Source organism: Anolis carolinensis, chromosome 5 (genome assembly GCF_035594765.1).
Source record: "Anolis carolinensis isolate JA03-04 chromosome 5, rAnoCar3.1.pri, whole genome shotgun sequence".
Lineage (NCBI taxonomy): Eukaryota > Metazoa > Chordata > Lepidosauria > Squamata > Dactyloidae > Anolis > Anolis carolinensis.
Genome location: NC_085845.1, coordinates 187,223,578 through 187,235,604, shown reverse-complemented (window position 1 = coordinate 187,235,604; position 12,027 = coordinate 187,223,578). Strand labels below are relative to the sequence as shown.

General features: G+C 39.7%; 1 protein-coding gene across 4 annotated transcripts in view; it reads left to right on the top strand.

The window, feature by feature from the left end:
* cacna2d4 (calcium voltage-gated channel auxiliary subunit alpha2delta 4) overlaps positions 1-12,027 on the top strand; it is a 228,961-nt gene that overhangs the window by 168,921 nt on the left and 48,013 nt on the right. For all 4 annotated transcript variants that reach the window (XR_010006905.1, XR_010006902.1, XR_010006904.1 and 1 more), the window contains one exon: positions 2,544-2,558. Coding sequence is in view for 1 of the 4 variants with exons in the window: in XM_008110464.3 (XP_008108671.1) it covers positions 2,544-2,558 (15 nt within the window). In the remaining 3 variants the exon portion in view is untranslated. The remainder of the gene's footprint in view (positions 1-2,543; positions 2,559-12,027) is intronic.

Below are 12,027 nucleotides of genomic sequence, written 5' to 3'. Positions count from 1 at the left end.
TGTAGAATTTCGAAAACCAAAACTGTCCACACGAGTGTCTAAAATAGCCATACTTCAGCTTTCTAATGGTTTATTTATTTATTTATTTATTTACAGTATTTATATTCTGCCCTTCTCACCCCGAAAGGGACTCAGGGCGGATCACAATGTACACATACAAGGCAAACATTCAATGCCATATGAACATAAAGACAGAGACAGACACAGAGGCAATTTAACCTTCTCCAGCTTTCAGCTCCCTGGGGATATGCTCAATTCTGGCCACAGGGGGAGCAGCTGCTTCATCATCCACTGTGATGCCGGCTTCCTCATTCCAAACACTGGTTGGACGATTTTTATGGTGTCGTAAATTAGTTAGATTAGCCTCTCCACATAGTTGTACCTAAATTTCCTACTTGATAGATGCAACTATCTTTTGGGTTGCTTAGGTCAACAACGAGCAGGGCTAATTTTTTTTAATGGTCGGGTGCTCACTCCGACGGGCTGACCTTGAAATCATGACCTCTTGTTCATAGTGATTTATTGCAGCTGGCTACTAACCAGCCTGTGCCACAGCCCAGTTTAGTGCATACAAACTTTGTTTCATGCACACAATTATTAAGAATATGGTGACATAAATTATATGTCAAAAATGTATATGAAACATAAATGAACTTCATGCTTAGACTTGGATCGCATCTCCAAGATATCTCATTATGTATATACGCAAGTATTTCCAAATCTGGAAAAATCCTAAATGTAGAACCCTTCTGGTCCAAAGCACTTCAAAAAAAGAATAGTTTTGGCCATGACAAAAATTGAAAGTAATATCTGTGGCAGATACAACTCAATGTTTAGCTGTTGTTCTTGTTACTGATCACCAGTCCATAAAATGAAAAACCAGTAATGATGACAAAATGTTTTAGGATGTTTTTTAGCTATCAGACATGTAGACATTGGCAAAGCAAAGTAGGAATCCCTATAATGAAATGAAATGATATTAATCATTATTTGTATTAAGATTTTTGTGGCAGTTATCCAAATTTTGAAAGCAAAAGAGTATCCCTAACTCATCTTAATTATATAAGATAACCCAGCAAGTTTTGATTCAAATCCAACTGTATAATATCGAACGGAGACAAAATTAGTACAGAAATGTGTACATTATTAATGTTACATTTCTAAGTGAACTGAAATTATGTTTCTAAGTGAACTGAAATTGATACTTTCGTTGGTTATTTCAGTAGAACTCAAACTGGCTAACAGTGGCCTCCTGATTGTCAACTCTTGACTGTTCCTTATTGCTATTTTGAAAACCTTGCAATCCTATGTTATAGTGATAGCTTTTTTGTCAGAGAATATAAGGAGCTGCTTATAGAGAATCAGGGCATTAATTGATCAGCTCAGTATGGTCTCCAGGATTTTAGACAGTGATCTTTCTTGCCAGAATGAACTTGGGCTTTTGTTTTACATTAAAAATATGTGTATTGGCTCTTCTCTAAAACTCTGTACTCCCTACTTCCATTCTTTAAAATAAAATGGGGGGGGGGGGACCACATTACTGTGGTCTCATCTTCAAAATAGCCTTTACCCCTATCTTACCCTATCGTTTCTATGCCAATCTTCTCAGTAAGCAGGTGGAAAATCAAGGTACAACATGGTGTGTGAACATAGTTGGAGGATATTGCATTGCTCAGCCCTGTCACCTTCCTGTATAGAAGGAGGAGTAGGTTAAGCAGGGTGCAGATGGTTATGAATAAATAGTTCATCTAATGGGAGAATATGTGAGGATTTGTAAAAAGGCACCATGATATAATGGATTGACTGGAAAGGCATGGGTCGACAGCTAATTGGCTGAACCAACCAGGAGCCAGAATTCCGATTGGCTACTGTCTCTAGCTTGCTGCTGAGACAAATGGTTTTAACTGCCACTTTCCCCTTGGAGAGTGAAGAGAGCACTGACTCGAAATGGTCAGGAAGGAAATGGCTGCCTACTCTCCAAAGCCAGATTATTTATAAGGAAATGAGGCATATTTAAAGACTGTTTAAAGGGACTGTTTATTCCCTCTGTTTTCTGTGTGAATTCAGAGTATATATTATTGCCCTGTTTGACCTTTTGAACTGAAGTAAAGATACTGTTACTTGTTACACAAGCCTGAATGACACTTTATTATACTGCAGGGTATATCTTGGTTCAGAAACTGTGGTAAAGCTTCTATTTATTTATATCTACAACCTATAACAAAATATAATAACTGTATATCACTCCTGAAAGCCACAGTTTAGATATTTAGCCTTATGAGCTATGAAGTGCACATATATATGTATACTTATAAACTGTATAACATTTTATTGCTGGTGATGGTTAAGAGGTGTTTTGTTCATATTTCAGTCCTTCTATCGAATCTTTGTGGTTCATGTGTAAGAAGCATGAATGTTCCTGTGCTCACTTGTACTCAGTAGTGATTCAATAAGGAGTGACTAATACACATGTTTTCCCCCCACCCCTATTTCTCTTCTATGCACTCTGTATGCGGATGCTTCTTCACTTCATCATCTTCCAGCCCAATGATACTGATGTAAGTAAAGAGCTCTCAAAATACAAGAGATTTCCCAAATGCTTTTTCTTGTGTGCATTGATCATCATGTGTCATTTCTGTCAGATGTTAAGTCAGACACATTTCTGTGTATAAGTAAATACAGCCTGGAAAGTAGAACAAATATCCAAGGACACACAAAATTATGAACCCAAGAAAGTATGTTGGATCCAAATTTAAAGCAGTGTAATTGTCTTCATTTATTCCTCTCATGTTAGCCCTCACTCCCACACCATGTGGCACAGTTGTGGGTTTTTGTTGAATAGGACATGCAGACTGAAATCCTGAAGATCAAATGGGAGCATGTCCTTAGAGTATAGGCCTGCATGGAAGGAGTTGCATCAGCTTGGTTTTGGGGGATTGTCCCATTTTCCCATACCACAGTCTGTCTCAATCCTCTATGTAGGTCTCACTCTTTTTCCTTCCTTCCATATTTTCATTTTTAGGGGCTTTTTTCTTTCCTTTATTCCCCATTTGGTAGGCCAGAGAGATTGCCATGAGAAGAAGGGGAAAGAGAGGTTTGCTTCCACCAGTTCAGATGTATGTGCCAGTGCCTAAATCTGTATCCAGACCAATGACTTAAGTAATGGGAAAAATGTAAAATTCAGAAATGGATCCAAACCTAAGTTGTTGTGTTGAAATAAATGGTAAACTAGAGGGATTGCACATCAGAGCTCACATTCCTATTTGATCATGTCTTGCTGCTAACTAGCCTTGCAAATACATTTACTAGAGTGATTTGTGGCACATGAACTGCTTGAATGAAAGAGAAAAAATAGTATCTTTCAGCAGGAAAAAATGCATCTGCCTCTTCTCTGGAAGCAGCATTTGTTTTCTTTTGACAGTTAGGCTTGTGCCTATTCATAGGCATTTAAGACAAAAAAACAGGGAAGAACAAAGCAACACTTGGATCACTATAACTCATATCTGTGTTCAAGACAAATTAGTATTGTATATGGATATTGGCATTCTTTTCCGAACAAAAAAACCCCCATCAAAACACAACAGAGGGTGCATCTATTTTGTAGACTTAATGAAATTTGTTATAACTCAATGCTATGGAATCCTGGGAGGTGTAGTTTGATGAGGGACCAGCACTCTTTCGCAGATAATGCTGAAGACCTTGTAAAACTACAGCTCCCATAATTCCATAGCATTGGGCCATGGCAGTTAAAATTGTGTCAAACTGTATTCATTCTGCAGTGTAGATACACCACTGAGGGCCTTTCCGAGTATACTCTTGTCTTCCAAAAAAAGTAATCTAACTTGCATTGAATCATCTGGACAAGAGCTTCTAAGTCTTAGAAAAGAGTTCAGACAAAATGTTTATATGGTCCAGCAATCATCTTCCCAATGTCCATGGGAATCCATACCATCTCCTTTTGAATCTTCAATTAGATCTTGAAGACTATAAGGCAAAAAATCTTGTTTTGTATTCCTGGATTTTAGGACTAGCATGTCACTTTTTTAAAAACAAGTTATTTGTCTGTTTCCCTAATCTTTACTCCTTTTGGCATGTACTTTTGTGCCGGCAGAGGTTTAGACACAACCAATCATAAAGAAACACAGCTCAGCAGAGGGAAACAGCCTTTATACAGAGGTAATTTTGTCCATGTAATGCATACTCCGTGTGGGACAAAGCCGCAACACAAAAGGCATTTTTATTAAAATGCACAGATGGGCACAGGAAGAGTACACAGGCTAGTGGGAATCTGATTATCACAATCAGATCTTGTCTCCAGGAGATATTTGCATTCCTATTTGACAGGATGGTGCGGTTTAATCAAAAGAACAGGATACAGTAAGTGCTGATTTGAATCTCTATCTAAAATTAGCTCTGTGGATTCCAGGACTTCTTGGTCTAATATCAGGACAATAAGCAAGCAGACAACAAGAATGACAGCTTGGCTTACCCAATCCAAATCAAGGCAATGCCTATGTGAAATGAAGGTTATCACAGTATTTCTGCCATTAGGAGCAAAGACCAGGCTGAAGGAAGAAATAGCCTGCTAAAATATTGGAGTGGAGCTTGTTCCTTCTTGCTCTCATTTTTGGAGACTCTTTAATGTCCCTTTTTTCATGTCAGAAGTGACTTAAGAAACAGCAAGTTGTTTCTGGTATGAAAGAATTGGCCATCTGCAAGGATATTGCCCAGGAGATGCCCGGATGTTTGATGTTTTACCATCCTGTTCGAGGCTTCTCTCATGTCCCTGCATGGGGAGCTAGAGCTGACAGGCGGCAGCTCACCCTGCTCCCCATATTTGAACTACTGACCTTTTGGTCAGCAGTCCTGCCAGCACAAGGGTTTAACTCATTGCTCCACTGGGAGCTCTTTTAATTTAATGTCCCTGGTTTTTGAGAACTGGTTGTTAAATTTTAACTCATTTCTTCTTGTCTTCTTTTGGTTAACAATTTTGAATTTTATATTATAATAAGCTGCTAATAAAATATTTTAAAACTTTTGCCCTACCTAAAGAAGTAGTAGGGGGCATAAGCTGCATTGTGACTCAGCCACCCACTTTTCTATATATCTTTGCAAAGTGAAAAGAAAGAACTGTCTCAGTTGCTGTAAGTCATCTGAATACCTTCCCACTTGTTGACTTGATTGACAGAAAGCAGTAGAGGACCAATGTTGATATTTTTTATCAATATATTTTTCCAAGCCTTTGAGTCAACCTTATATGCTGTGTTTCCATTTTATTTTTGAAAAACAACATGTCGGATCTCCTTTAAAATATTTTCTTTCATTGCTGTTATTCTTTTTGAACTGAGAAAAGGACAGGATTTTAATCAGCTTTTTCATTCTGAAACACATATTACTCTGGCTCTAGTTTTAGCATAGTAAAGTAACACAAGGATAATTATGAAACACACAAGCTTTGGTAAGATTTTTCTTACCATTTAACCCTTCATACACTATTCAATTCATCGTTTTGGCATATGTCATCTTTGCTTTATTGTAAAGTTCCAGCTGAAGCAAATAGACAGCGCCAGAGGCCATTGTACACTATTCATGTATAATTTGTCACAATGTTACCAGAAAACTAAAAGCAGCCAACAGTGCCACTGCTCCCTCCACTTTTGCTAATATTGAGCAGGTCTGGTTTTGCCATGTTTCCGTTCCCAGAAAATTTATTTGATGCATTGAATATCCCTCAGACCCTATTGAGCAGCCCACTGAAGTCACAATCAACTTACTACAATAAGCATTAAGCTGCTTTCCTAAGACAGTTGCCTCTACTGTCGTTCCAAGAGGAGATAATAGTTTTTTTCCAAATCTGACCAGAGAAAAATGATGAAATGCTCTGCATTACTTTTTAGAAGAAAAGATATTAGAAAAAGACCTAAATGTAAATAGGTAAATAGTTATCTGTATTGATTAAGAGTCTGAAGTAGCATCGTGATAGAAAGGCATTGCTTTTTGTGTTTAAAACTGAAGGACTTAGACCAGGCATGGGCAAACTTGGGTCCTCCAGGTGTTTTGGATTCCAAATCCCACCATTCCCACAGCCTCAGGCCCTTTTCTTTTCCCCCTCAGCCGCTTAACCCTAACCCTCACCTTCACCCTCACCCTCACCCAACCCAACCCCCAACCCTAAAACCCTAACCCTAAAACCCTAACCCTAAAACCCTAACCCTAAAACCCTAACCCTAAAACCCTAACCCTAAAACCCTAACCCTAAAAACCTAACCCTAAAAACCTAAAACCATAACCCCAAAACCCTAACCCTAAAACTCTAAAACCCTAACTCTAAAACCCTAACCCTAAAACCCTAACCCTAAAACCCTAACCCTAAAACCCTAAAACCCTAACCCTAAAACCCTAACCCTAATACCCAAAACCTATAACCCTAACCCTAACCCTAAAACCCTAACTCTAAAACCCTAACTCTTATACCAAAACCCTAACACCCTAAAACCTTAAAACCCTAACCCTAAAACCCTAACCCTAAAACCCTAACCCTAAAACCCTAACTCTAAAACCCTAACCCTAAAAACCTAAAACCATAACCCTAAAACCCTAACCCTAAAACTCTAAAACCCTAACTCTAAAACCCTAACTCTAAAACCCTAACCCTAAAACCCTAACCCTAAAACCCTAACACTAACCCTAAAACCCTAACCCTAATACCCAAAACCTATAACCCTAACCCTAACCCTAAAACCCTAACCCTAAAACCCTAACCCTAATACCCAAAACCTATAACCCTAACCCTAACCCTAAAACCCTATCTCTAAAACCCTAACTCTAAAACCCTAGCCCTTATACCAAAACCCTAACACCCTAAAACCTTAAAACCCTAACCCTAAAACCCTAATCCTAAAACCCTAACCCTAGCCCTTACCCTAACATTAGCCCTAGCCCAAACCCCCTAAACCCCTAAATAACCCTAAAAACCCTTTAAAAACCTAACCCTAAAACCCTAACCCTAAAACTCTAACCCTAATACCCGAACCCTAAAACCCTAACCCTAACCCTAAAACCCTAACTCTAAAACCCTAACCCTAAAACCAAAACCCTAACACCCTAAAACCTTAAAACCCTAATCCTAAAACCCTAATCCTAAAACCCTTACCCTAGCCCTTACCCTAACATTAGCCCTAGCCCAAACCCCCTAAACCCCTAAATAACCCTAAAAACTCTTTAAAAACCTAACCCTAAAACCCTAACCCTAAAACCCTAACCCTAATACCCGAACCCTAAAACCCTAACCCTAACCCTAAAACCCTAACTCTAAAACCCTAACCCTAAAACCAAAACCCTAACACCCTAAAACCTTAAAACCCTAATCCTAAAACCCTAATCCTAAAACCCTAACCCTAGCCCTTACCCTAACATTAGCCCTAGCCCAAACCCCCTAAACCCCTAAATAACCCTAAAAACCCTTTAAAAACCTAACCTTAAAACCCTAACCCTAAAACCCTAACCCTAAAACCTAAAACCATAACCCTAAAACCCTAAACCTAAAACTCTAAAACCCTAACTCTAAAACCCTAACCCTAAAACCCTAACCCTAATACCCGAACCCTAAAACCCTAACCCTAACCCTAAAACCCTAACTCTAAAACCCTAACCCTAAAACCAAAACCCTAACACCCTAAACCCCTAACCCTAAAACCCTAATCCTAAAACCCTAACCCTAGCCCTTACCCTAACATTAGCCCTAGCCCAAACCCCCTAAACCCCTAAATAACCCTAAAAAACCTTTAAAAACCTAACCCTAAAACCCTAACCCTAAAACCCTAACCCTAAAACCCTAACCCTAATACCCAAAACCTATAACCCTAACCCTAACCCTAAAACCCTAACCCTAAAACCCTAACCCTAATACCCAAAACCTATAACCCTAACCCTAACCCTAAAACCCTATCTCTAAAACCCTAACTCTAAAACCCTAGCCCTTATACCAAAACCCTAACACCCTAAAACCTTAAAACCCTAACCCTAAAACCCTAATCCTAAAACCCTAACCCTAGCCCTTACCCTAACATTAGCCCTAGCCCAAACCCCCTAAACCCCTAAATAACCCTAAAAACCCTTTAAAAACCTAACCCTAAAACCCTAACCCTAAAACTCTAACCCTAATACCCGAACCCTAAAACCCTAACCCTAACCCTAAAACCCTAACTCTAAAACCCTAACCCTAAAACCAAAACCCTAACACCCTAAAACCTTAAAACCCTAATCCTAAAACCCTAATCCTAAAACCCTTACCCTAGCCCTTACCCTAACATTAGCCCTAGCCCAAACCCCCTAAACCCCTAAATAACCCTAAAAACTCTTTAAAAACCTAACCCTAAAACCCTAACCCTAAAACCCTAACCCTAATACCCGAACCCTAAAACCCTAACCCTAACCCTAAAACCCTAACTCTAAAACCCTAACCCTAAAACCAAAACCCTAACACCCTAAAACCTTAAAACCCTAATCCTAAAACCCTAATCCTAAAACCCTAACCCTAGCCCTTACCCTAACATTAGCCCTAGCCCAAACCCCCTAAACCCCTAAATAACCCTAAAAACCCTTTAAAAACCTAACCTTAAAACCCTAACCCTAAAACCCTAACCCTAAAACCTAAAACCATAACCCTAAAACCCTAAACCTAAAACTCTAAAACCCTAACTCTAAAACCCTAACCCTAAAACCCTAACCCTAATACCCGAACCCTAAAACCCTAACCCTAACCCTAAAACCCTAACTCTAAAACCCTAACCCTAAAACCAAAACCCTAACACCCTAAACCCCTAACCCTAAAACCCTAATCCTAAAACCCTAACCCTAGCCCTTACCCTAACATTAGCCCTAGCCCAAACCCCCTAAACCCCTAAATAACCCTAAAAAACCTTTAAAAACCTAACCCTAAAACCCTAACCCTAAAACCCTAACCCTAAAACCCTAACCCTAATACCCGAACTCTAAAACCCTAACCCTAACCCTAAAACCCTAACTCTAAAACCCTAACCCTAATACCAAAACCCTAACACCCTAAAACCTTAAAACCCTAACCCTAAAACCCTAATCCTAAAACCCTAACCCTAGCCCTTACCCTAACATTAGGCCTAGCCCAAACCCCCTAAACCCCTAAATAACCCTAAAAACCCTTTAAAAACCTAACCCTAAAACCCTAACCCTAAAACCCTAACCCTAATACCAAAACCCTAACACCCTAAAACCTTAAAACCCCTAATCCTAAAACCCTAATCCTAAAACCCTAATCCTAAAACCCTAACTCTAAAACCCTAACTCTAAAACCCTAACTCTAAAACCCTAACACCCTAAAACCTTAAAACCCTAACACCCTAAAACCTTAAAACCCTAACCCTAAAACCCTAATCCTAAAACCCTAACCCTAGCCCTTACCCTAACATTAGCCCTAGCCCAAACCCCCTAAACCCCTAAATAACCCTAAAAACCCTTTAAAAACCTAACCTTAAAACCCCAACCCTAAAACCCTAACCCTAAAACCTAAAACCATAACCCTAAAACCCTAACCCTAAAACTCTAAAACCCTAACTCTAAAACCCTAACCCTAAAACCCTAACCCTAATACCCGAACCCTAAAACCCTAACCCTAACCCTAAAACCCTAACTCTAAAACCCTAACCCTAAAACCAAAACCCAAACCCCCTAAACCCCTAAATAACCCTAAAAACCCTTTAAAAACCTAACCCTAAAACCCTAACCCTAAAACCCTAACCCTAATACCCGAACCCTAAAACCCTAACCCTAAAACCCTAACTCTAAAACCCTAACCCTAATACCAAAACCCTAACACCCTAAAACCTAAAACCATAACCCTAAAACCCTGACCCTAAAACTCTAAAACCCTAACTCTAAAACCCTAACCCTAAAGCCCTAACCCTAAAGCCCTAACCCTAAAACCCTATCCCTAAAACCCTAAAACCCTAACCCTAAAACCCTAACCCTAAAACCCTAACCCTAATACCCAAAACCTATAACCCTAACCCTAACCCTAAAACCCTAACTCTAAAACCCTAACTCTAAAACCCTAACCCTAAAACCAAAACCCTAACACCCTAAAAACCCTTTAAAAACCTAACCCTAAAACCCTAACCCTAAAACCCTAACCCTAATACCCGAACCCTAAAAACCTAACCCTAACCCTAAAACCCTAACTCTAAAACCCTAACCCTAAAACCAAAACCCTAACACCCTAAAACCCTAACCCTAAAACCCTAATCCTAAAACCCTAACCCTAGCCCTTACCCTAACATTAGCCCTAGCCCAAACTCCCTAAACCCCTAAATAACCCTAAAAACCCTTTAAAACCCTGACCCTAAAACCCTAACCCTAAAACCCTAACCCTAATACCCGAACTCTAAAACCCTAACCCTAACTCTAAAACCCTAACTCTAAAACCCTAACCCTAATACCAAAACCCTAACACCCTAAAACCCTAAAACCCTAACCCTAGCCCTTACCCTAACATTAGCCCTAGCCCAAACCCCCTAAACCCCTAAATAACCCTAAAAACCCTTTAAAAACCTAACCCTAAAACCCTAACCCTAATACCCGAACCCTAAAACCCTAACCCTAACCCTAAAACCCTAACTCTAAAACCCTAACCCTAATACCAAAACCCTAACACCCTAAAACCTTAAAACCCTAATCCTAAAACCCTAATCCTAAAACCCTAACCCTAACCCTAAAATCCTAACTCTAATACCCTAACTCTAAAACCCTAACCCTAATACCAAAACCCTAACACCCTAAAACCTTAAAACCCTAACTCTAAAACCCTAACCCTAATACCAAAACCCTAACACCCTAAAACCTTAAAACCCTAACCCTAAAACCCTAATCGTAAAACCCTAACCCTAGCCCTTACCCTAACATTAGCCCGACCCCAAACCCCCTAAACCCCTAAATAACCCTAAAAACCCTTTAAAAACCTAACCTTAAAACCCTAACCCTAAAACCCTAACCCTAATACTCGAACCCTAAAACCCTGACCCTAAAACCCTAACCCTAAAACCCTAACCCTAATACCCAAAACCTATAACCCTAACCCTAACCCTAAAACCCTAACTCTAAAACCCTAACTCTAAAACCTAACCCTAAAACCAAACACCTAACACCCTAAAACCCTAACCCTAAAACCCTAATCCTAAAACCCTAACCCTAGCCCTTACCCTAACATTAGCCCCCTAGCCCCCAAACTACCCCTAAACCCCTAAATAACCCTAAAAACCCTTTAAAACCCTGACCCCTAAAACCCTAACCCTAAAACCCTAACCCTAATACCCGAACTCTAAAACCCTAACCCTAACTCTAAAACCCTAACTCTAAAACCCTAACCCTAATACCAAAACCCTAACAACCCTAAAACCCTAACTCTAAAACCCTAACCCTAATACCAAAACCCTAACACCCTAAAACCTTAAAACCCTAATCCTAAAACCCTAATCCTAAAACCCTAACCCTAACCCCTAAAATCCTAACTCTAATACCCTAACTCTAAAACCCTAACCCTAATACCAAAACCCTAACAACCCTAAAACCTTAAAACCCTAACTCTAAAACCCTAACCCTAATACCAAAACCCTAACACCCTAAAACCTTAAAACCCCCCCTAACCCTAAAACCCTAATCGTAAAACCCTAACCCTAGCCCTTACCCTAACATTAGCCCGACCCCAAACCCCCTAAACCCCTAAATAACCCTAAAAACCCTTTAAAAACCTAACCTTAAACCCTAACCCTAAAACCCTAACCCTAATACACCCAAACCCTAATACCCAACCCAAAACCTGACCCTAAAACCCTAACTCTAAAACCCTAACCCTAAAACCAAAAACCCTAACACCCTAAAACCTTAAAACCCTAACCCTAAAACCCTAATCCTAAAACCCTAACCTAGCCCTTACCCTAACATTAGCCCTAGCCCAAACTCCCTAAACCCCTAAATAACCCTAAAAACCCTTTAAAA